The sequence below is a fragment of the Myotis yumanensis genome, unplaced genomic scaffold (genome assembly GCF_028538775.1).
Source record: "Myotis yumanensis isolate MYYU_CA2020_CCGP unplaced genomic scaffold, mMyoYum1.0.hap1 SCAF_8, whole genome shotgun sequence".
NCBI classification, from domain to species: domain Eukaryota; kingdom Metazoa; phylum Chordata; class Mammalia; order Chiroptera; family Vespertilionidae; genus Myotis; species Myotis yumanensis.
Genome location: NW_027223759.1, coordinates 77,105,611 through 77,131,631, shown reverse-complemented (window position 1 = coordinate 77,131,631; position 26,021 = coordinate 77,105,611). Strand labels below are relative to the sequence as shown.

The 26,021-nt window shown below is 42.9% G+C and overlaps 1 protein-coding gene across 2 annotated transcripts; it reads left to right on the top strand.

Moving 5' to 3' along the window:
* Nucleotides 1–3,232: 3,232 nt before the first annotated feature.
* On the top strand, nucleotides 3,233–16,276 carry LOC139015723 (pro-glucagon-like). Of its 2 annotated transcripts, none has more exons than XM_070423471.1 (5): nucleotides 3,233–3,324; nucleotides 6,605–6,705; nucleotides 12,073–12,228; nucleotides 15,338–15,475; nucleotides 16,126–16,276. In XM_070423471.1, the coding sequence occupies exons 2-5, from the start codon at nucleotides 6,614–6,616 to the stop codon at nucleotides 16,130–16,132; spliced, it is 393 nt and encodes a 130-aa protein (XP_070279572.1). In that variant the 5' UTR covers nucleotides 3,233–3,324; nucleotides 6,605–6,613; the 3' UTR covers nucleotides 16,133–16,276. The 2 variants fall into 2 exon arrangements, with proteins under 2 accessions (XP_070279572.1, XP_070279570.1); XM_070423469.1 differs by lacking the exon at nucleotides 16,126–16,276 and adding an exon at nucleotides 13,864–14,001 and having other exon boundaries at nucleotides 15,338–15,479.
* The last annotated feature ends 9,745 nt before the right edge of the window (nucleotides 16,277–26,021 follow it).

The window sequence follows — 26,021 nt, the reverse complement described above, 5'->3', positions numbered from 1 at the left end:
TTCGATGATGGTTTCCGGTGATGCCAGAATTTGTGATGACTAGTAATGAATCACAAAGATAAACACTAGACAGAGTAGGCATGTTCCTATCTGAACCCATTTTTGCACATGGTCAGTTATATGTTGCTTTCTCTTGAGTTTGAAGAGCATGTGATGTTCAGTTAAAGTTCTAAGTACTTCATCACAAGGGAAATTAGTCAAGCTCTCTGAAAGTGTTTTCACTCTTAATGTGGTGTACAGGGAGATATTCAAATAAGTTTAATCACATTATCAGTCATGGTTTGCATCACTGTTGTTTTTATATCATGTTTTTGTTGTTTTCATATCATGTTTTTGTTGTTTTTATATCATGCCTCTGTTATTGTTATACCCTTTTGTTACTGTTTATTTATTAATAAATTTATATATTATTTTCATATACATTTTACTAATTTCCTTTCATCTCTCACACTTCTATTATAGAGAAAGGGCAAATAGCAATGTTAAAATATCTCTGCTAATTAATTCCCTTTTTAAAAAATTATATTTTATTGATTTTTTACAGAGAGGAAAGGAGAGAGATAGAGAGTTAGAAACATTGATGAGAGAGAAATATCGATCAGCTGCTTCCTGCACACTCCCCACTGGGGAAGTGCCTACAACCAAGGTATATGCCCTTGACCAGAATCAAACAAGGGACCCTTGAGTCTGCAGGCCGATGCTTTATCCACTGAGCCAAGCCAGTTAGGGCAATTAATTCCCTTTTAATGTGCACGAATTTCATGCACCTGGCTACTAGAATAAACATAAGGCCACTACTTTTCCCAACTCTCATCTAAATAAATTACTGCTATGATGGGAATTGGAGGCCAAGTGGAGGCTGGTGTTGGGACAATATTGGAAGATCTATACATTCAAAATGCACTTGAATGTATAGATCTTCCTTTTTTTAGGATTCAAGGATTTATTAAGTCATACATGCAAACATACTGCTAACTGCATTAGCAAAGATCAATGTAAAAACACTCCACAAGTCTGCAAATGTCAGTTTAAAAAATGTTGTTCTAGTGGTTGAAAGGTTCAATTTGTGTTCTTGCCAGTGGGTAAGCTATACAGAACGTCTTTATCACAAGCACAAGGTCACAACCTCCCACTCAAAGGAACATGGTTAGGCAGAACAACAGGAAGCTTGTCCACACAGGGAGGTGGAGGGGCCAGCCGAGGCCAAGGTACAGTGCTGCGGTCTGGCAAGAGAGTGATGGTAAGAAGGCTCGTTGTTTAAGAATATCTAAAATACTTTAAAAAAAAAACTGTAGAGATGCAACACGTGGTTTTTACATCTAGTTTCTAGAAAACTAAGGAAAGCACTTATTAGCTCCGGAAAAACTAATGCATTATCAAGAAAGATTTTATACAAGGAGGCATATTGCTCATTGAGAAGGGGGTCTATAAGAAAAGCACTCAGTTAGCAACTATGGGAATGACCAGTTTCAAGATGAATTAAATACTCAATTGTGGGAGTGATTACAGGTTTAAGAAAAAGTAAAATCTTAAGAAAATACTTACTGATTAATACCTCAGGTCAAAACTGCAGCAAGCACCAGGGAGGAGGTGAAGAAATGAGATGGTGTTTTATGCAGCTGTGCTTCACAAACCTTAATATGCATATGAATTGCCTGGAATCTTGGTAAAATGCAGGTTCTTATTCAGTAAGTCTGGGCTTGGCCCAGAGTGTACATTTCTAGCAGGTGATTCCGGCCCATAGATTATGCTTTGAATAGCACCGCCTTCTATCATCAGAAATCATCAGCATGGAAACACCTTCCTGAGGTTTTCCAATTTCATGTAGAATTAATCCCTATGGCATGTAAGTAGTTCTCTACCCAATAGTGAATCCAATCCACAACTGAAGAGTTTAAGTGCATTGGAAATGTTCCTCCAGTTGTATCAGCGATTTACTTCTGTACAAGTCATCAGCTTCATCACGCTGCTGATGATATTACAAGATTGAAACCTAGTTAGAAAATGTCATGATGGATTTGTCACATAGAATTAGATTTTTATTTTAGAAGTGTCGTTGAAGCCACCCTCTCATTTGACAGTTCCAGAAGCTGAGGCACAGAGAGATGTGTGACTGGACCACAGTCACACAACATGTTGACAGCAGCCAGACTAAAATCTGATTACACTTACACATCCTCATGCTGTCTGTCCAGTCACTTCCTATATTTCTCTTTGTCTAAAGTGATCAGACTCATAGCTCCTAAATCCTATAGATCATTGAAGTCCTAAGTGGCAGATGATGAAGCTCAAAAAATACATATGCTAGCATGATTGTATCTTGTCCTTTTCTAAATTAGTGTCCAGCTCCCTTATCATAGAATTAGCCTTTAAATATCCATTAAAAGGAAAAAGAAATACTAAACCCTGTCTTATTGGCATCCCCTATCTTGGATGTTTAATCCTCATTTTGCTTTATCCTTCTTCTGGACTCCAATTTATTGCAATAGAACAGTTTAGGTTTGAATGAATATTCTTTAAAATTGCCCCCAAATACAAATTAATTCCATATAGTGTGGATGAGAAGATTACTAACCATGTTTTAAGTGAGTGATGTATTTATTTGGGGAGATGAAAGGATTATATTCAGATAAATTCATCATAACTAAGTAGCAAAACGGAAAGCCTTGTAAGACCCTTAATTGAGGCCATCCTCAAAGAAAGGTTAGCCATAAACTAAGTAATTTCACATCCGCAACATCAAAATTCACTTCAGAGTGAAGCATAGTAACCTCCATCTTGGGTAAAAACTGCTGTTTAAAATTTTAACCCTGATATTCTGGCTTCTGTAAACATTTGCTTATTTAAATAATAGGTTAGTTAACCTAAGTGACTCCATTTTGACCTCTGTTTCCAGAATAAGACCTGTTAACTCACATAAAGCACCCCATTTTGTTGCCAGCCCCCTTGTGCTTTTACAAAGGCTATTGTCCTTGCCTGAGAACCAGAGCCCCAAAAATGCTTTCCCTTGACTCAGTGTCTCCAGGAACTGAAACTATAGATAACCTTTAGAGATAGGTAACTTTGCTCAATTTGGCTTCTGTACAAACTGCTTTCACAAGGTAGTTCCACATTCCAACATCTATCAGGCCGTGGTTTTTGCCTTTATAAGCTTACTGCTGTACTCACTCGGGACTTCGAGATTTGGAGAGAGCTAATGCTCCTTGTAGCCACCGGCTTTTGAATTAAAGACTCCTTGATTTGATTTTGTGACTGAAGCGTCCTCTGTTCAACTTGTGGTGTACATTACAACAAGAGTTCGTCAGCATTTTTCATACCTGATTGGTGAGTGAAAGTTGAATTTCCCAACTGTCCTTTCCATTCCCCAGAAATTAAAAAAAACAACTCATGAGAGTAAATAAAGTTTCCTGGCCTCTGAGATCCCACCCAGTGCAAGGATAGAATGAGAAGAGTGAAGGGAGTCTGCGAGTTAAAGCGTTTGTAACAAAAGCCCATTACTTACAGAGGAGAAATTTATATTGTCAGCGTAATATCTGTGGGGCTAAACAGCGCTAGAGAGTATATAAAAGCAGTGCGCTTTGGTGCAGAAGTACAGAGCTCAGGACCCAGCTCATCTCCAAAGAGGGCTCGCTCTCTCTCCACCTGCTCTATTCTATGCCTGATATCAAAAGGTAAGATTCCTATTGAGTGATTGGAAGACTGTCTATTCAGATTTGGGTACTGTTAAGTATTTTTAAGGGGATAAAGTATGAATTCAAACTTTGTTCTTTCATCTTATACTTTTCACTAATAATACACAGGGTAGAATTGAGTTGAAAAAAGTGATACAAAATATTTTACATAAACGTCAACCCAGTGAAGCCGTAAAATGAGTAGAAAAACTAATTCAATAAAAAGATATGAAGTTGAAAGAAAAACAAAGATTCAAATAAATGAACTTGTTATAAGACTTAACTGTTATGAGAACTGTGTTTTTAAAATAAGGGGTAACATTTTAAGTATATAAATATTTTCCTTAGATTTTATTAACGTGTCTATTACTTTGAACAGAAGGCCCCTTTTACAATCAGCAGAAATGTGTCCATTAGAGAGGCTATAATAGCAATTGCTCCTTGCCAGTGAAAATTTATCATTTACTAAAAGAGAAGAATCAATATCATCTTTCAAATATTCAAATTTCTGATAACTCTATCAAAAACTCAAAGTCCATGAAATCAGCTGTTGTAAATAAGACAGCATATTTGGTGCAGTAAACTAATCAATTATTGGCAATTGTTTGAATGGAGCTGAGAGAAACCTCCCATTAATAATTGTCTACTATGTATTCAGGGGCAGTAGGAATAAATAAAATGTATAAAATAACCACAATCTAAAATATAATGTTAGTAAATCTCTATAGAAACAAAATCAGACACTCTAAAATACCTATTTAAGCCCTTGGGGACAAAGAATGATTTTACAAAGATCCTCAATGGAGTAAATGATCAAGTGGTTTGTTTTCCTACACATACCAAGGACCTATGAGAGGAAATGAGCTGATCAGTTTTAAAAAGTATGTATTTGGCCTACAATACCAATACATTTAGAGACATTATATAATGTCACTTGCTTATGTCTAAGATTAATTTTCTAAAAGACTTCCTACACAGAGAATGCTATTGTTCCCATATTTTCCCTTTAAATTTGAGTGGAAATGTGTGGTTTTTACAAAAGTACACATTCTCTCAGGCTATCTGAAGGATGTGGAGGGGAGTAATTGGAAATTCTTCTATTATTGAATAAGATTTTGAATCAAAAATAATATAAACATTTGCTTTCTCAGTAGTGGCATTCAAGCAATTAAACTTATCCTCAAAGTTTTTCACAATTCTATAAACTTACAAATGAACGAATAAGATTTTTATAATCACTTTCTCTTTCAGTAGAACTCAACTCACTGCCTATAGAAGTCTTGGATCATTCACTACTGTTTCCCCCTCCAATGGCTCCCATAGCAGCAGAACAGCACATGCTTTCAATCTCCCTCCATATAGAATATAGTGACGATTTTGTAAAACCTTTAGGGACTTTGCATAGAAGAAATTACTTGGGACTAATTTGCTTTTGCAACAGTGGTGTAATTCTAAAAGAAATCTTTGCTTTTTTTAAATTCCAGAAGGCATGAATTTATCATTGAGATGTATAATCTGAAGACACTACTTACATATATGGCAACGTTTCCAAAGTTTATGACTAGATCAACCGAAGCATAGCAAAATGCCAAATTAGTAATTTCATGTTGATGAATGAAGAAGGGAGAATATGTAATTACTATTATGTTAGTTAGTTTAACTAACTAATTAATCTAAAGAGACAATATTTCAAAGAAAAAAATACCACTGCTGGCATTCCAGTCTCCATGTTTGAGTGCCAAAGCTAGACAGTAAATATGGCTAGGATGTTAAAGAAAAGATTGATAGTTTGAAATGATAATATTTGTAAAATCCTTATTTCAAACCAAATGCCATTTGCTAAAAATCCTCCTTCTAATTATTTATGGATAAACATAATCAAACTTGGATTGAAATCCCCACATCTCACGGAAACATGGTGGGACTTGAGTAGCAGAGAGAAGTCCATGACAAATGCTGGACTTGAGGTTTTTATTCAGAATAAAGAGGAGCTTGCCCTGTGGGGATCTCCTGCCCCAAATTCATTTTAGTTCCCACCTTACACACTGCCTCATCATGCCTTTGGCATCCTGTGGCTTCGTGAGGCTCTGCTTGTGGTACAAGGACAAGCAACCAGGTGTATCCCACAACTAGGCCTAGGGTGTCACAAGCAGTGAATGACACGTCCTGGACTAAGACCAATTATAAAACAACCTGGGGACTTCTGAGACTTCAGAAACAGGCATTAATTTCCATTATGACAGTGATCTCTTGAGTTTCTTACTTGTTCAAGTTGCCAGAAGCATTTGTTCTTGTTGCTTGTCTTTAAAACCATTTTTTCCCTTTAATTTAGAACAGGCCAAAGCACCCTAAAATACCTCAAATCTGTTGGCCGCTTTATAATTACAAAGTTGAGACCAAGTTATACTATTTAAAATATAAATGAATAGTACATCTGAACCGAGTGCTGGTATGCCAAGTTGTAGCCCAAGGCTGCTTTAAGATGGTTGAAATGCAGTATAATGTAAATGCTTGAAAGTGAAGGACTATTAATTCAAAGCCAGATTGATAGTGAAGGGGGTGGCATTATAGATAAGGTGACATTCAGGCTAACCATATGTAGCATATCATCTACAGTGGGTATCTTAAATGTTTATCATAGACATTTTTAATTCCAAATCTGAAAATGAACCTTCTAATTATTAACAGAAGTGTCCTCCATTAATGAAAAACCTTAAAGGTGGTACACATTTTTTAAATCTTTTTTTTTGCCCCCCCCCCAAAAAAAATCTGGGGGAAAATATAATTTACTTTTTAAATATACTCAAAATAAAATAGATTTTCTTTTTTTATAATATTTACTTTATCGTAATTAAATGAATTGAGCCTGATGTGCTTAAATATGGTTGCCTTTCTCCCTCCCCCAACCTCTCCCACTCTCTGTGCACCAACAGGCAGCAAACATGAAAAGCATTTACTTTGTGGCTGGATTATTTGTGATGCTGGTCCAAGGCAGCTTGCAGCGTTCCCTTCAGGACACAGAGAAGAAGTCCAGGTATTCACTCTTTAGACTTGAACTAACAGCACGATGGTTATAATACAGCCTGTGAAAACTATAATTTGTGAATCGGTCTCAGTAACTGAGAGTAAATACTCTGTACAATTTTAAAAAGTTTAAAATATCATTGTGATAAAGTTGTTTCTGGAGTATAGATCAGAGTATGTTGTTTCGAAACCAAAGGAGTAGGCTATGTTGGAAAATGTGTTACATGGGAAATTGTAGCTTGTTGAAATCTTCAGCTGATCCTATCTATCCATTCACTACTCACACACTGCATAGTAGATTATTTTAATTATTCACACCAACTTTTTCTTTTTTAATTCCTTTTTAAAAAATAACACTGTTTCTTACTAATTGTAAAAGTTATGCATGCTCATGATACAAAATATGCAAAAATTGTTATGTATGTACTGTATATAGAATATATCTCAGATCATTATACAGCTTCATGTTATGCCTTTTATCTTAGCACTAGATGCCTGTTGCCTGAAAAGGTCCATGCAATAGGCTTTCCCTTCCCCTGGCTGCTGGCACCAGTTTTCCTCTGGCGCCAGGGTCCCAGAACTTCACTCTGGCTACAGCCTTCCATCTTCGCTCTGGACACAGGCTTCACTGTGGCTGGAGCCTTCAGTCTTTGCTCCTTGCTCCAGCGGGAGTCTTCAGTCTCCGGCCAGAGCTGCTCCTGGAGCTCCTTCCACCCCCCACTCTCCCCCTCATAGCTTGATCGCTGCTTCACCTGCAGACTTTGCCTCTGGGCTCCTGGGTTCCAGGGAGCTGCCTTGCTGTGGCCCGGCTTTCTGATCAAGATCACGACCGCAGGTAAGGCAGCTCCTGGGTCCCAGGGGTGCTGCCTTGTCTGCAGCACGGCTTTCGGATCACGAACACCGGCTGGCGGGCAGGCAAAGGTTGCCCCGGTTCTCCAATCCAGGGCCGAGGGTCAGGGCCGCCTTTGCCCTGTCACCCAGCTCTTGCCTGCCACCTGGGTTTCCTATCACCGTTCTTCCATCCTTCCCCTTTCACCTCCCATCTTTGCGCCTACATATGCAAATTAACCACCATATTTTTTGGTGGTTAACCAACATCTTTCTTGGCATTCAATTTGCATATCGCCCTGATTAGCCAATGGGAAGTGTAACGAAAGTAGGGTCAATTATCCTGTTGTCTTTTATTAGATAGGACTAGAGGCCTGGTGCACAAATATTTGTGCACTCCCGGAGGGGGGTGGTCCCTCAGCCTGGCCTGTGCCCTCTTGAAGTCTGGGACCCCTCCGGAGATAATGACCTGCTGGCTTAGGCCTGCTCCCAGGTGGCAGAGGGCAAGCCCAATCCCTAGGTGCAGCCCCTTGTCAGGCTCAGAGCAGGGCCGATTGGGGAGTTGGGGCGCTGCCCCCTGTCATGCACAGGGCAGGGTGGATCGGGAGGTTGTGATGCCACCCTCAGTCATGCTCAGGGTACAGCTTATTGGAGGGTTGGGGCACAACCCCCTGTCACACTGAAGGCAGGGTGGATAGGGAAGTGGCGGCGACACCCCCTGTCACACACAGAACAGGGCCCATCAGAGGGTTGGGGCATTGCCCCCTGTCATGCACAGAGCAGGGCCCATCAGGGGGTTTGGGGTTCTGTACCCTGTCACACACAGAGCAGGGCCCATCAGGGGGTTGAGGAGCTCCCCCCTATCATGCACAAAGCAGGGACCATCAGGGGGTTGGGGTGTTGCCCCCTCTCATGCACAGAGCAGGGCCCATCAGGGGGTTTGGGGCTCCGTACCCTGTCACACACAGAGCAGGGCCCATCAGGGGGTTGAGGAGCTCCCCCCTGTCACGCACAGAACAGGGCCGATCAGGGGGTTGGGGCCCTGCCCCCTGTCATGCACAGAGCAGGGGCTATCAGGGGCGTTGGGGCTCCGTACCCTGTCACACACAGAGAAGGGCCGATCAGGGGGTTGAGGAGCTCCCCCCTATCATGCACAGAGCAGGGCCCACCAGGGGATTGAGGAGCTTCCCCCTGTCACTCACAGAGCAGGGCCCATAGGGGAGTTGGGGCACCGCCCACTGTCATACTCAGGGCAGGGTCGATGGGGAGGTTATGGCTCTACCCAGTTACACATAGAGCAGGGCCCATCGGGCGGGGGGTGTTTGGGGCGCCGCCCTCTATCACCCACAGAGCAAGGCCCATCAGGGAGTTGGGGCGCTGCACCCTGTCACACACAGAGCAGGGCTGATCAGGGGGTTAGGGCACCGCACCCTGTCACACACAGAGCCACAGGGCAATCAGGAGGTTGGGAAGGTGCCCCCCCTATCAGGCACAGAGCAAGGCTGATCAGGGGGTTGGGGCGCCTTCCCCTGTCATGAACAGAGCAGGGCAGATAGGGAGGTTGTGGCCCTGCCCCCTGTCACACATAGAGCCGCAGGGCAATCAGGGGGTTTGGGCGCTGCCCCCTGTCATGCTGATCCCGGTGCTGGGAGGCCTAGCAGATCCGCTGATCACGGTGCCGGGAGGCATATTACCCTTTTACTATATAGGATAGAGGCCTGGTGCACAGGTGGGGGCCACCTGGTTTTCCCTGAAGGGTGTCCTGGATCAGGGTGGGGGTCCCCACTGCGGTGCCTGGCCAGTCTGGCTTAGGGGCTGAGGGCCGTTTTCAGGCTGGCAGGTGACTGAAGCTCCCAACAGCTCCTTTTTTCTTTTTTTTTTTTTTTTTAATTCTGGGCCAGCTTTAGCTCTGAGGCGTCGGCTGCTGAAAGCAGGTTTCTGGCCTTTGTTTACCTTCTGTATTTGATACAATGTTGTGGTCCGGCTGGCTGAAGTCCGGCTGACTAAAGCAGATTTCTGGGGTTTTGTTAAGCTTCTATATTTGCAACATAGTTGCTTAGAGTTGCAGCTGAGAGACCGGCAAGTCAGGTGGGGAACGTTGGAATCTGCAATCACTGGAGCAAGAAAGCCTCCCTGTTTGCGTCAGCTGCCTGGCTGCCAGCCGCCATGTTGGTTGGCAGTTAATTTGCATATCTCACTGATTAGCAAATGGGAAGGGTAGCGGCTGTACAGCTAATTACCATGTTTCTCTTTTATTAGATAGGACTAGGGGTCCCGGTGCACGAAATTCGTGCACTGGGTCGGGGGGAGGGAGTGTCGCCTAGCCCAGCCTGCCCCCTCACACATACTGGGAGCCCTCAGGCGTTGACCCCCATCACCCTCCAATCGCAGGATCGGCCCCTTTCCCAGGCCTGATGCCTCTGCCAGAGGTATCAGGCCTGGGCAGGGGACCCCCCAGACCCCTCCGATTGCTGGCTCCTCCCCTGGCCCAGGCCTGATTCCTATGGCCCAGGATTCAGGCCTGGGCAGGGGACCACCTTCACCTCCTTATCTCCGGCTCTGCCCTCGCCCAGAGGAGTTGACCCTCATCACCCTCCGATCGCCGATCACTGGATCGGCTCCTTGCCCAGGCCTGAGGCCTCCGTCAGAGGTATCAGGCCTGGGCAGGGGACCCCCAGCTCCCCGCGATCTCCCGCTCCGCACCTGCCCAGGCCTAACGCCTCTGGCCGAGGCATTAGGCGTAGGCAGGGGACCTCCAGTTCCCCGCGATCCCCCGCTCCGCACCTGCCCAGGCCTAACGCCTCTGGTCAAGGCATTAGGCCTGGGCAGGGAACCCCCAGCTCCCCGTGGTTGCAGGCTCCGCCCCTGCCCAGGCCTAACACCTGTGGCCAAGGTGTTAGGTCTGTGTAGGGAACCCCCAGCTCCCCACAATTTCATGCTCCACCCCTGCCCAGGCCTAAAATCTTTGGCCAAGGTTTTAGACCTGGGCAAGAGATCCCTAGCTCCCGGGACTGCCGGCTCCATCCCTGCCCAGCTCCCATTGCTGGCTCCACCCCTGCTTCCCGCTATCACTGGCCAGGCCAGCAAAGGCGCCCGACTCTTACCTCCCCCACTGGGTTTCCGATCACCCTCAGTGGCAGGAGGCTTCTTCCGTCCTCTCCCTTTCGCCTCCCAGCATTGTGCCTACATATGCAAATTAGCTGCCATCTTTGTTGGCGGTTAACCGCCATTTGGCTGGCAGTTAATTTGCATATAGCCCTGATTATCCAATGGGAAGGGTAGCGGTCGTATGCTAATTACCATGTTTCTCCTTTATTAGATAGGATTGTATTGTTAGCTCTTTCATATAGCATTACAAATATCTATTAAATGTATGATATTTAATAGCTGCATACTATTTTATCTCATAAATATACAATATTTATTTAGCTATTCCTCTTCTATTGAACACTTGAGTTCTTTACATTTTCCTACAAAGAATGCTGCAAATAACTTTTCTCCCTACATTTTTGTACTCTTTCCTGAGGCTAGGTTTTTGGTACTAAAATTACTGTTTTCAAAGGGTTTGAATAAGTTTAAGTCTTTTATAATATCTTGCCAGCTTGCTTTCCAGAAAAGTCATACACATGCACACTCCCCTCAGCCCCATAGAAATACTCCTTTCATAATACCTTCCCCCATATTTAGTCTTTGCTATTTTGACAGGTGACAATAGTATCTCAATTTTATTTCTAAGTATTAATACTATTGAATATTTCTCCTTATTTGCCATGGCAAACAACTGTTGATTACCGGCATGTGGATTATCCACCACACAGTTTGAAATTAACAAGTGGGCTTTTTCTTGGCATTCTATAAATTTTAATTGTCTTTGTCTTTCATCATCAGCTATCATGTAACCAGGTAATGGAGCTACATTTTTATATTAACACATGCAAACAAAATTCAGAACACAAATCAGCTGCCTAAATGATTAGGGGTTCTTCACTCTTGTAAAATTGTCAAGTCATTGCTCTCTTCTATCGATACTAGCAGAGTCATAAGTACATTACTTACTTTTAAAAACTATTTATATAATCCTATTTCAGTAAAGAGGAAGCCAGTTAAAAATCTGCTCCCAGTCACTGATCAGATTGGCTCAGTGAATAAAGCGTCGGCCTGGCCACTGAAGGGTCCCGGGTTTGATTCCAGTCAAGGGCATGTACCTTTGTTGCCAGCACATCCCCAGTTGGGGGTGTGCAGGAGGCAGCTGATTGATGTTTCTCTCTCATCAATGTTTCTAACTCTCTATCCCTCTCCCTCCTCTCTGTAAAGAAATCAATAAAATATATATTTAAAAAAAAAAATCTGCTCCCAGGATTCAGAATCAGAGTGTATTCAACTCTAACAAAACTCTGAGATTCCCGTGGCAAACAAGGTGTCCCTCATATCAACTGAAATGCTCAAGGAACCTGCCTTTCAATTTCATGTGGTCTTGTGTTTTCAAGGTGCTTCTTGAGTGAGTCCACTCAAGAAGAGACTTAGTTGCACCAATCACTGTTCTTCACAGCTCGTTCCCAGCTCCCCATGCGGACTCGCTCAATGATCTGGATCAGATAAATGAAGAGAAGCGCTACGCCGAAGGAACGTTCATCAGTGACCTCAGCATAGCACGGCAGGCAGTGAGTGAGCAGAGGTTCGTGGATTGGTTGCTGGCCCAGCTCAAGTAAGATTTTAAACCTAGCCCCAAATTTGCACACAAATGTGTTACTTAAATATGTCTAAAATATCTCCTGACTTTCATTATGTTATTATGCTCATCAAATAGGGTGTATCAGCTCTTTCAGCTTTGATGATTTCAAGGTTGGTGATGCTATCCTGCATATTATGTCTCTGAAAGTCCCACTTCTCACCCTGAAAATGCCTTACCCACCCTGTAATGAAACGTAGATTTTAAATCATTTTCCCCACTGTGGTCTTGGCAATATTTACTCTCTTACCCATTTTCTATTAAAATTGAAAGCTGACTTTTTAGACATGAACTGTGAGGAATCTATTTTTTGACCAAAAGATAAGAGCAAATTCAACATTCCCTTGTAGGGTTCAAACTCATGACTATAATCACATTTAAAGTAACCCCTAGCCAAGTTAATCATGGTAAGGAATGGAAACAGAGGCAGTCATTTTCTTGTAGAATACAATCCTAGATACACATTTAAAATTATAGCCTAGCTGCACCGCATAAACAGAGAAGAAGGCAAATAAGAGCACAAGCCCTTCGTAAGACATACATTTTAATGTTGGATTTTCATTGACAGTGTTGGGTTTTATGGTGCATGTAGGCTACTGATGGAAATCTTTCACTAGGCTTTCACCGAGATGGTGGAATTTCACAATTTCTTTGGAGAGTGGCCCAAAGGGGAAGAGAGTTGTGCATCCGAGACAGCTGAAGGAATCTAAATATCAGGATAAACACATAGATTTGCAGAGAGAGAGAGAGAGAGAGAGAGAGAGAGAGAGAGAGAGAGAGAGAATGAATATGGGTCAGCTGGAAGAATTGGAGAGACAGAGTGGTTTATCAAAAGTTGTTAAAGCGGAATGGCATGACAGGAAAGATGGTGGTCATGGTCAGAGCAGACACTGGGAGAAGTCCTTGTTAGTGACTACAGACATGGCCATTGGTGAAATAAGAGAAATTTGAAAAAAAAAAATAAAACAATTATCCTCATTTCTGGAAAGGGAATGCTACAATTTGGTAACCTATTGTAAATTCATCCTCACTCTCAGGCGGTTTCTGTTGTGTGTTTAAGATGAAACCTTCCAGGGTAATAGATGCAGGAGGGCAGCTGGTCAACCACCTACACAGATCACATTTGAGGATGATATGGAGTCAGCATCTTAGCTTTCCTCACTGCTGTCCCATCACATGTTTCCTTTCATCCATTATCACATGATCCTTTTGATGACATTTTGAGATGGTCCTTAGCTTTCCCTTGACTCACTTAACTATGTCTGATCCCGTAAGTATTAATAAACAGCTGACTTGTCTGCGAGCTGCATAGCACATTGGAGAGTCCACATACACTGAGGCGGAAGTAAATGCAACAGTAATAATGGCACGGACAAGCAGAACAGCTGGAAATGGGTGTGCTGAGTGGGCCAATTTTCCCCTTAACTGCTACTATCTCTCGCCCATCAACTGTCTGTTCAGGTACTTCATGTAGTTTCAGGACGAGTCTCCTAACTACCCTCATCTCCTAAATCTCCCTCAGTCTCTTCAACCCCAACCTGCCATACTTACAGGTGAGAACCATATTGCTAAAGAGACAGATCTTCAATGTAATGTTCACATTTCTATCAGGAATGGCATTGCCAAACATCATGATGAATTTGAGAGACACACTGAAGGGACAGTTACCAGTGATTTAAGTTCTTATTTGGAAGGGCAAGCTGTCAAGGAATTCATTGCTTGGCTAGTGAAAGGCCTAGGAAGGCAAGAGTTAAGTCTGTACACTCTTATTTAACTTTAATTTTTTATTTTTGCATGATGTTGAAAAACTTACACTACATTTATCTATTTATTGACTTGAATTATAGAAGCAATTAGTATAGTCTCACAAAGTAAGGAACTAACTCCTATTGGTGGGAGACAATCTACAAGAATTTAATATGTTGTATCTGTAGTATCAAGTATTAATAATAGAGTCAGACAGGTGGTATTTTTATCCCACATTAGACTTGTGTTATAATGAGGCTATTCATTTGTCAATCCAGGACAATTTTGAGAATACGGTGCTATTGCGAACTACATCAGGATGATAAGCTTAAACTAGAAATACTAGGGATAATGAAAAAAGAAATAATGCTGAAAACTTGAAGTTTGACTTTAAGTATTTACATATGGGATCAACATATATTTGTGTTACTGTTTAGCTAATAAACTGATAAAGACTGAAAGGGATTAAACTTAAGATGTTTAATGAAATGACACTCAAAATATAAATATGTGCAAAAGTCAATATATTTAACAACATCCCCATTTTGATGGGACTGTCATATAAATAGCCATTAATTTTCACAGCTGAAAATAAGACTAAGTCCGTTAGCTACCTTCTTGGATCTTACCACAACCAAACAGACCCCTGGACCATCTCATTTTCTCTTGACCATTTTGATTGACATTTGAATTATGAGAAGCAGGAAATTCATGTTCAACTCAATTTTTTGTGAAATTTAAAGCAAGCTTACTGAGACTTGGAGAAATCTTAAGACAAAAGGGATTGTATTACTATTTAGCTAATAACCTGATATTGTCACTGCTTTTTTAAACATTGATGACCCAACTTACAAAATCAGTGGTAAAATAGTTGCTTATACTTGAGGATATTTTATGATATTTTAAAGGGGCACCAAAAATGCTGCTAATTAAACTAATAAAAACAGAAAATCTAATATAAAGTTTAATCTCTTAATACTGCACTTTGCAAGGCTGTTTTAATAACCACTAGTTTTACATTTTCCTGAATTTTAAACAGATGAATAGTCTCAATAATAACTTCTGTTTTGCCAATATTCTAAAATCTCTGGACCAGCAGGACCACTGCGGAAGGCATGAAGTTTTACAGGCTGGGTTTCCCGTCCTGCTCTGCTCTTCACTACCTCCAGGTTGTCCATTCTGACACGCACCAGTTCATGCAGGTTCTCACAGTCGGCCCTCTGTAAACATGACATCCTGTTTTCTCAGTGACCCGCACACGTTACCAGTGATACGCAATCAGAAAGCATGTATATAAAGCATTTAACCAAATACTGATTTTTATCCCACTTGTCCTCAGATCCTCACAAGCCACTCCTGAACAGGTCCACCGCAGACATGCCGAAGGCTCTTTCTCTGATGAAATGAGCACATATCTTGATATTCTTACCACCCTGGACTTTATAAACTGGCTGCATGAAAACAAAATTACCGACAGGTGATTGCATTTTTGTGCATTCTGAAAACCATCAAAACTTTCATAAATTGTATCATTCAGCTACAGGTTGTTCCTTGTGTGGGGAGGGAGGGGAGTCTTTGCTCTCTTGGTAGATAAGCAAAAGTATGACTCATTTAAGAATACATCATTATATTTGTTTTAGATAATTACACATTTACTCATTCACCCACTTACTCCGAAAATATTTCCTGAGTGTCAATTAAGGGACAGGGCATTAGGAACACAGATAAGAATAAAACATGGAATATGCATCATTCACGTGATAATGTGACATTCTATATTGCTACGTATTTTGAATTTTTAGCACAAATAAATTTGGTATTATATACTTAATGTAATAAGGATAGTAATAAAAATCTAAAAACCAAAAGTAACCACTTATCTTGGTGGGTTATAATGGCTTTTTATAACTATTTATATACTTTATATTCCTTGACCAGGGAACTTTAGGATGTCATCTTTGACTGCAAATATTTGAAAAGTTAAAAAGACTATGGGATTCATAAGACAAAAAGATCAATAAATAACTTTTACCAAAATAAATCTTTAAAATATATCCTGGATAATTTAACTACATCATCTGAGTATGATAGCTCTGTTATATGACTGTCTTTTTCTTTTATCTTTAGGAAGTAAGTATGTCACTACTCAAGATCATCTTCATAACATCACCTTCCAGCCACATGGGATGTTTGAAATTCTAAGTTCTGTAAATTTAAGAGGTGTATTCTGAAGCCATGTTGCTTTGCATGCCAATGAATAGATTGTCTTTTAAGGTTGTGTTGTCAAAAGAGTATAAATGGAATAAACCATTATCAAACTATTGCAAAAATATCAGCTTTAAAATATAAAAGTGCAAAATCTTATTTTCTTCTTATTTTGGATGAAGTACCCTAACCTGCTTATAGTTAGCAATGAAATTGTTTTTCTATGATATAATTTGCACATGTAAATTATTCCAATCACAGCGTCTCCGCAGTAAAATAAGGATTGGGCTGGTGGCCACAGTGGTGGAACTGGAAAGAAAACTTTCTTCTTGAAACTTTTGTCATAAAAATGCTCATCTTTCACTATATCAAAGACATACTTAAATAAAACCTTCAAGCATCCTTACTGTTGTCTGTTTTCGCTTCTTCATGCCCCCACTCCTTCCAAACATCTCTTCTTCCTGAGCCTGAAGTCCACAACCCAACTCTGGCACCCAGGCATTGCTTCGTGTGGTTAACATTTTGAGCCAACGTTGGACACTCATGATATTTTATATAAATGTATTGTTTTCTGGCTTCTCTGGAAAGATTAGGACATCGGGCAACATTAGACCCACAAAACAAATCTGTTCTGGAGAACAATACAAGCTGCCTCCTTTTGAAGAGTGACAGCTCTTTATTGTGCCCCCTATACACACACACACACACACACACACACACACACAAACACAAACACACACACACACACACACACAAACTGCACACTTATATGCGCTCATATACCCACACTCATGTAATGTACACAGTAGGCATTTTCCCCTGACCCACTTTACTTATACATATCACTTGCCTGGCACCTGCTGACATTAAAGTAACCATCATGCCCTGGGCCAGTCAACTCCCTTCCTCTCTTTTTTTATTGAAATACTAGAGGCCCAATGCACAAAATTCATGCAAGGATACCGCCGCCCCCCCCCCCCCCCCCCGCCCCGCAGCTGTGGCTTCATCTGAAAGGTCGTCCAGAAGGACGAATGGTCTAATTAGCATATTAGGCTTTTATTATTAGAGATACTCAACATATAACATTGTTTAAGTTGTACAATGAGCAAATTTTATACATTTATTTATTGCAATATGATTACCACCAAACCTATCAGGTCACATAATGATTATTTCTTCAGGGCATGAGAACATTTAAGATCTAGTCTTCTAGCAAATTTTAAGTAAATAATACAGTATTGTGGATTTTAAGCACTATGCTCTGCATTAGATGGCAGGATTTACTAGTCTTCTAGTTGCAAGTTTGTACCCTTTGAGATTGTCTCCCCAACTCCCCACCCTTAGGCCCCGGTAACCACCATTCTACTCTCTGTTTCTATGAGTTTGGCTTTTTAGATTTCACATATAAGTGATATTATACAATATTTGTTATTCTCTGTCTGGCTTATCTCACTAGGCATAATACCCTCAAAGTTCATTCACGTTGTTGGTAGATGCCAGAATTTCCTTCTTTCTCAGGGCTGAGCTGACAAAGCAAACCAACAGGAAAATCAATAAGATATGATAAACTCAATCAACTAAATACACTTAACATTTATAGTATATTGCACCTAGGAATAATAAAATTAATACTTTAAGTACACTTTAAATGCTTTAAATGTTTACCAAGATTGACTTATGCTGGATCAAAAATCTTCAATAAATTTCAATTATTAAAATTATTTAGAGTATGATCTTTGACCCAGTGGAATTAAGCTAAAAACTAAAAAAAAAAAAAAAAGATACCTTACATATTCACAACTGCTTGAGACTATGCAATCACTTCTATATAACCCATGGCTCAAAGAAGAGTTTATCCTATCTAATAAAAGACAAAAAGGGTAATTAGCCATACCTCTGCTACGCTTCCCATTGGCTAATCAGGGCAATATGCAAATTAACTGCCAACAAAGATGGCAGCCGGCAGCCAAACAACTGAAGGGAGCAGGAGGCTTGCTTGCTCCAGTGATGGAGGAAGCCAAGGTTCCCTGCCTGCCGCGGCCCGCTTCTGAGCTCTGAAAGCAACAGCACCAAAAGCAACAGAGTTTCAATTCTAAAAGCTAAACAAACCCCAGATACCTGCTTTCAGCCAGCTGTGGCCTCAGAGCTGGAGCAAGCAGGACCGCAACAATGTTTCAATTATAGAAGCCAATGAAACCCCAGATACCTGCTTTCAGGCAGCCGGGCCTCAGAGCTGGAGCCAAGCCTCAGAGCTGAAGCCGCCTCTCAGCTCCAGTGACAGCTATAAAAGGTAAATAAATCCCAGAATTAAAAAAGAGAAAAAGAAAAAAAGGAAAGGCTGGGAGCTTCAGTCTCCCGCCAGCCTAAAAACGGCCCTCAACCCCTCACCCAGACTGGCCAGGCATAACATTGGGGAGCCCCACCATAAAGGGGGTGTGGCCAGCCTGAAAACAGACATCAGCCCTCATCCAGGCTGTCCAGGCACCCAAGCGGGACCCCCACCCTGATCTTGGACACCCTTCAGGGAAAACCAGCCGGCCCCCACTCGTGCACCAGGCCTCTATCCTATATAGTAAAAGGGTAATATGCAAACTGACCCTAACAGCAGAATGACTGGGAATGACTGGTCACTATGACACACACTAACCACCAGACCACCAGAGGCAGACGATCAATGCAGGAGCTGCCCCTTGTGGTCAGTGCACTCTAACAGGGGGGAGATCTGCTCAGCCACAAGCTGATGGCTGCCAGTACAGCGGTGATGGTAGGAGCCTCTCCTGCCTCCTCAGCAGCGCTAAGAATGTCTGACTGCAGCTTAGGTCTGCTCCCCGCTGGCAAGTGGACATCTCCCGAGGGCTGCTGGCCTGCTAGAGGGATGTCTGATTGCCAGCTTAGGCTCAATCCCCCGGGAAGTGGGCCTAAGCTAGCAAATGGTTAGCCCCAAAGGGGTCCCAGACTGCGAAAGAGGCACAGTCCGGCTGAGGGACCCCCCCGCCCCCATGTGCACAAATTTTTGTGCACCGGGCCTCTACTAGTAAAATAAAATTAAATACTTTTGAATTCTATGATAATGAAGTTATAATAAATACTAACTGGAGATACAACTAAAGCAGTGCTTAAGGGTAAAGTGTACCTTTAAATACATTTGTTAGAAAAGAAGAAATTAGAAAAACAATAGCTTAACTTTTACCTAAAAAAAACTGAAAAAAAAGAATATCAACTCTCAAACAGTAAACAAGAGAAATGAAAAAGAAGAAAATAATGAAATACACAAAAATTGGCAATAAAAGTCAAGAAAGTCAAAAGTTTGTTCTTTGACCAGATTAGTAAAATTAATAAGTTCCTAGCAAGACTAGGCAAGAAAAAGAAAAGAGAGAAAAAGTTACCAGTATCCTATATAATAAAAGAGAAATATGCAAGTCAACCGAATGGCAGAATGAACAGTTGGCAGGGGGTGGGACCGGCGAGCAGGCTAAGCTAGGACATCCAAGGCACATGCCAGCGGGCAGAGGGAGGGAATGGCCTTGAGGCAGGGCAGGGGGGCTGCAACCAGAGGCAACGGTGGAGTCACAATAGGGGGGCCAGCACCATCCTCTGATAGGCCCATCTGGTTGCTTCCTGCAGAGGGAGGCTGGGCAGCAATGGCAGGGTGATTGGGTGGCGCCATCCCCTGATTGCTTGTCCAGTCACCTCCTGCAGAGGGAGGCCAGACATCTGTAGACCATCTCCTGAGAACTCCCAGACTGTGAGAGGGCACAGACAAAACTGAGGGAACCCCCACCCCAAATTTTGTGTGCACTAGGCCTCTAATCTACACTAATAAAAGAGAAACATGGTAATTTGCATACGACCGCTACCCTTCCCATTGGCTAATCAGCATATCCTTATGAAAATTAACTGTCAGCCAAGATGGTGGCCGGCAGCCATGCACTGAAGCAAACAGGGAGGCTTGCTTGCTCCAGTGACTGGCGAACTCCAAAGTTCCCCTTCTGAATTGCCGGCCTCTCAGCTGCAACTCTAAGCAACTATGTTGCAAATATAGAAGCTAAACAAAACCACAGAAACCGGCTTTCAGTCAGCCAGCCGGACTGCAACATTGTATCAAATACAGAAGGTAAAGGCCAGAAACCTACTTTCAGCAGCGAGGCCTCAGAGCTGAAGCTGGCCCAGAATAGAAAAAAAAAAAAAAAAGAAAAAAAGGAGCGGTTGGGAGCTTTAGTCACCCGCCAGCCAGAAAACGTCCTTCAGCCCCTCAGCCAGAGTGGCCAGGCACCCCAGTGGGGACCCCCACCCTGATCCAGGACACCCTTCAGGGCAAACCAGCGGGCCCCCACCCGTGAACGAGGCCTCTATTCTATATAGTAAAAGGGTAATATGCCTCCCAGCACCGGGATCAGCGTGACAGGGGGCAGCGTCCAAACCCCCTGATCGCCCTGAGGCTCTGTGAGTGATAGGGGAAGGCGCCCCAACCCCCTGATCAGCTCTGCTCTGTGCCTGATAGGGGGGAGCTCCCCAATACCCTGATGGCCCTGTGGCTCTGTGTGTGACAGGGTGCGGCGCACCAACCCCCTGAAAGGCCCTGCTCTGTGTGTGACAGGGTAGAGCCATAACCTCTGCATCGGCCCTGCCCTGAGTGTGACAGTGGCGGCGCCCCAACACCCTTATCGGCCCTGCTCTGTGGGTGATAGAGGGTGGCGCCACAACCCCCCCCCCACGGGCCTTGCTCTGTGTGTGACAGGGTAGAGCCATAACCTCCCCATTGGCCCTGCCCTGAGTGTGACAGGGTGCAGCACCCCAACCCCCTGATCCGCCCTGCTCTGTGTGTGACATGGGGCGGTGCCCCAACTCCCTGATCGGCCCTGCCCTATGAGTGACAGGGGGCATCGCCCCAACCCCCTGTTTGGCCCTGCTCTGTGAGTGACAGGGGGCAGCGCCCCAACCCCCTGATGGGCCCTGCTCTGTGAGTGACAGGGGGCAGCGCCCCAACCCCCTGATCAGCCCTGCTCTTTGAGTGACAGGGGGTAGCACCCTAACCCCCTGATTGGCCCTGCTCTGTGAGTGACAGGGGGCAGCGCCCCAACCCTCTGATCGGCCCTGCTCTGTGCGTGACAGGGGGTGGCGCCGCAACCTCCCCATCGAGCCTGCCTTGAGTTTGACAGGGGGCGGTGCCTCAACCCCCCAATTGGCCCTACCCTGAGCGTGACTGAGGGTGGCATCGCAACCTCCCAATCCGCCCTGCTCTGTGCATGACGGGGCGGCGCCCCAACTCCCCAATCGGCCCTGCTCTGAGCCTGACCAGGGGCTGCACCTAGGGATTGGGCCTGCCCTCTGCCACCCGGGAGCAGGCCTAAGCCAGCAGGTTGTTATCTCCTGAGGGGTCCCAGACTGCGAGAGGACACAGGCCGGGCTGGGGGACCCCCCTCCCCCCCTCCAAGTGCACAAATTTTTGTGCACTGGGCCTCTAGTCTATTATAAAACACTAGATGGTGTCTCTCAGCCTGGCCTATGGCCTCTTGCAGTCTGGGATCCCTTGGAGGATGTCCACCTGCTGGCTTAGGCCTGCTCCCTGCTGGACCGGGCCCAAGCTGGCAGTCAGACATCCCTCTGGCAGCCCGGCAGCCCTTGGGGAATGTCCACTTGCCAGCGGGGAGCAGGTCTAACTGCAGTCGGACATCCTTAGTGCTGCTGAGGAGGAGGGAGAGGCTCCCACCACCACCACTGACTGTACTGGCAGCCTTCAGCCTGGCTTGTGGCTGAGCAGAGCTGGCCCTGTGTGAGCACACTGACCACCAGGGGGAAGCTCCTACATTGAGCGTCTGCCCCCTGGTGGTCAGTGTGTGTCATATTGACCAGTCATTCCCAGTCGTTCTGCTGTTAGGGTCAATTTGCATATTACCCTTTTATTATATAGAATAGAGGCCTGGTGCATATGTGGGGGCCGACTGGTTTGCCCTGAAGGGTGTCCTGGATCAGGGTGGGGATCCTGCTGGGGTTCCTGGCCAGCCTGGGTGAGTGGCTGATGGCTGTTTGCAGGTTGCCCAAATCCCCTTCAGGGTGGGGGTCCCCACTGGGGTGCCTGGCCAGCCTTTGTGAGGGGCTGATGGCTGTTTTCAGGCTGCCTAAACCCCCTTCAGGGTGGGGGTCCCCACTGGAGTGCCTGGCAAGCCTTGGTGAGGGGTTGATGGATGTTTTCAGGCTGCACAAACACCCTTCAGGGTGGGGGTCCCCACTGGGGTGCCTGCCCAGCCTGGGTGAGGGGCTGATGGCTGTTTTCATACTGACCAAGCCCTCTGGCGACTGAAGCTCCCAGCCTTTCTTTTTTTTTTTTATTCGTTCCAGCTTCATGGCAATGGTGACTGGAAGCAGGTATCTGGGATTTATTTACCTTCTATATTCTTCCATCGCAGGGGCAAGCAAGCCTCCTGCTTGGTCCAGCTCCGAGGCCACGGCCTGCTGAAAGCAGGTATCTGGGGTTTATTTACCTTTTATAATTGAAACTATGTTGCTTTTTGAGTGGAGCTCAGCGCTGGTGGCAGGATGGCTTCCTTTATCACTGGAGCAAGCAAGCCTCCTGCTCGCTCCAGCTCCGTGGCCACGGCCTGCTGAAAGCAGGTATCTGGGTTTATTTACCTTCTATAATTGAAACTTTGTAGCCTTGAGAGGAGCTAAGAGCCAGCCAGGGCTGGCGGGAGGTAAGCCTCCTGCTTTCTCCAGCTTCGTGACCACAGCCCACTGAAAGCAGGTATCTGGGTTTTATTTATCTTCTATAATTGAAACTTTGTTACTTTGAGTGTAGCTTAAAGCAGGCTGCAGCAGGCGGGGAACCTTGGCTTCCTCCATCACTGGAGCAAGCAAGCCTCCTGCTTGCTCCAGCTTGGTGGCTGCCGCCCACCATCTTTGTTGGCAGTTAATTTCCATATCTCGCTGATTAGCCAATGGGAAGTGTAGCGAAGGTATGCTCAATTACCATGTTTGTCTATTATGAGGTAAGATTCTTTATTTGTTCCACTGCTTTATGGCATACCATGTATTTTTTCACAGTATTATCTCCTTCATGAAATGCTTTAAAAAAAAGCCTCTCATTTCTTTACCAACTAAATTTTGATATGCTAGAAGGACTTGGCTTCTCTCTCTCTTCATTTTATTGATTTCAGAGAAAGGAAGAGATAAGTAGAACAAGATAGAAACATCAATGATGAGAGAGAATCTTCCATTTGCTGCTTCCTGCACACCCCACACTAGCGATCAAGCCCTCACCCAGGCATGTGCCCTGATCAGGAATCAAACCATGAGATCCTAGTTCATAGGTAGATGCTCTACCATTGAGCAACACCAGCCTGATGAACTTGGCTTCTCTCTAAGAAAGAGTCCCACTTGCCCACAGACTGTGCCCAATGCTTTACCCAGAACTCAATAATTGTTCCTTGTTATTCATTTATATAAATGGGCTATATATTTAGCATTCAGAAAAATCAGACAAAACTGTTTGAAAAGAAAACATTTGTACAAGAACCTCTCTTAAGAATATAAATATTAACACACACACACACACACACATGCACACACATACACACACACACACACACTTCCTGACTTACAATAGGATTACAAATCAAGTTTAAAAAAGTTATATTAAAAATGCATTGAATACTACAAGCTATAGTATCAATTGTTTACCCTTCTAATCGCATGTGTCACCACATAGTATCATACCACAGACTGCCAGCCCAGGAAAAGGTTAAAATTCAAACTTTGGAGTATGGTTTCCACACCATTGTAACGTTAAAAAATTATCTCTTATAATTTTAAGTCATTCCCTAGCTCATTTGGCTCAGTGGATAGAGTGTAGGCCTGCGAACTGAAGGGTCCTGGGCTCAATTAAGGTCAAGGGCACATCGACTCTTGTGCTGTCGGGCTGAATTATCTCTACCTAAATCCTCACTTCTTGTAGGAGACAGTGTTGCCAAAGCAGAGTGGCCAAGCTGGGAACTATTCAGGGCATTGTGATAGCTCCTGTGTTTGAGAGACAGAGAATGCACTTCTGAAATGGAATGGGAGCAATAACCAGGTTAATTAAGGAGAGCTCTACTAAAGAATCTGAAGGAAGAAATGATTCTCAAAGCTACTCTTCACAAATAGTAGCATATTACATCCTCAATTATTTGTGAGAACACTGTATTTACATTGCATATAAATATATACTGTCTCACCAGAAACATTGCTTTCAATTTCACTTTGAGGAAGCATCTTATTTTGTTACTCCTTCAAAATTACTGTTTTTATAACTTTCAAACCAATTTCTTACATTTCAAGATATATATATAACATCACATATGATAAGATAATAGCATTAATTAATTTATTTATTGAAAAGATCTCTGCAGAGTGCCAGGCACTCATTAGGAATTGCTGATTCTCTTGAAATGATGCAACCTCTACTTTCAAGGAGTTTATTTTGATGAGGAAGACAAGCAGGTAAAGAGGTTTTACAATATGGCCTGTTACGTGCTCTGATAATATTTTGGACAGTTTTGTGATTCATTTCATTTTAGTTTGTTATGCCCTCTATTCAGTTTCCACATAGTAGCAATAGACTTACCTGAATATTGAGGACATATGGATTGATATATAATGTTGGTTAGAAAGCTTCTGATTAGAATAAACCATTATTGGAGAGGCTGGAACTTACCCCATTGGATGTCAGTAGGGACATTTGATCATGCCTATGACGCTGTCTTAATGTTTCTACTAGAAAGTAAAAGTAAAATTGGAGTGAACAGAAATGGTGATGCAAGATGGGTAAAGCACAGTATAATCAAGATGCTTTTCAAAGTCTCACCAGGTTAACATTAATCCTTGAAATAAAATGGAAATGATTGATAAAGATGGTATTTGCATTCTTCATTAGTTTACTACCATTTTCACCAGGAAAAAAAAGAGTAAAGGGACAAATTATAAATGGGGGAGTATATTTACAATTTTCACAACCAAAAGGAATAGTGTCACGCATATTTTGAAAATAGGTACAAATTGGTAAGAAAAAGAAAACTACTTAAAAAAAAGGCAAAGTATATGAATAGGAATTTTGCTGAAGAAGAAATATAAGAAACAACATTATTAGAAATCAGGGAAATTTAGATCAGTATCATACTGAGATGCCCTTTTACATTATTCAATTCATAAAAACTATGTGACACTATGAAATGTTAGAGTATATATGGCCAAACAGAATCTCTTATTCAGATGCAAATATATTCAAGATAGTTTAGCATTACCTCTTAAGGCTGAACACTTCATATATTATAAGGAAATAGTTCTACTCCTATATTTATACATAAGAAACTCTTGTCTGTGTACAATAGAAGCCATGTGCAACAATGTTCATAGCAATTTTGTTCACAATAGGAAAACAAATGGGAAACACTCCAAGTGTTCATAATGAGAACACAAATAAACTATGGGGTAATCACATAATGGATTATCAAAAAATGGTAAAAAAAAAAAAAAAAAAAAAAAAAAACCTAACTATGGTAACAAGCCTAATATGGATGAAGCTCAGCAGAATAATATTTAATGAAACCCCCCCACAGCTCCAATACTATATAAAACACGCTTTCAAGAAAGTGAACATAACTGAAATTGTAAAAAATCGGTTGCATTTTATGCAACAGTTAATAAACTATATAGTTCTTGGGAAATATTCAAATGTAAAAATAATATATAGAGGAAAGCCTGAATGATGAACACTGACTTTAGAAAGATAATAATATATCAAGAGAAAACATGGTAATGGGAAAGATAGACAAGAACATATGTTT

Excerpts from the sequence above, each read along its gene's own strand:
- LOC139015723 (XM_070423469.1), top strand. The coding sequence starts at position 6,614 with ATGAAAAGCATTTACTTTGTGGCTGGATTATTTGTGATGCTGGTCCAA. Across the intron at positions 6,706-12,072 it reads GACACAGAGAAGAAGTCCAG|CTCGTTCCCAGCTCCCCATG; the intron begins GTATTCACTCTT and ends TGTTCTTCACAG. Across the intron at positions 12,229-13,863 it reads TGGTTGCTGGCCCAGCTCAA|GAATGGCATTGCCAAACATC; the intron begins GTAAGATTTTAA and ends CATTTCTATCAG.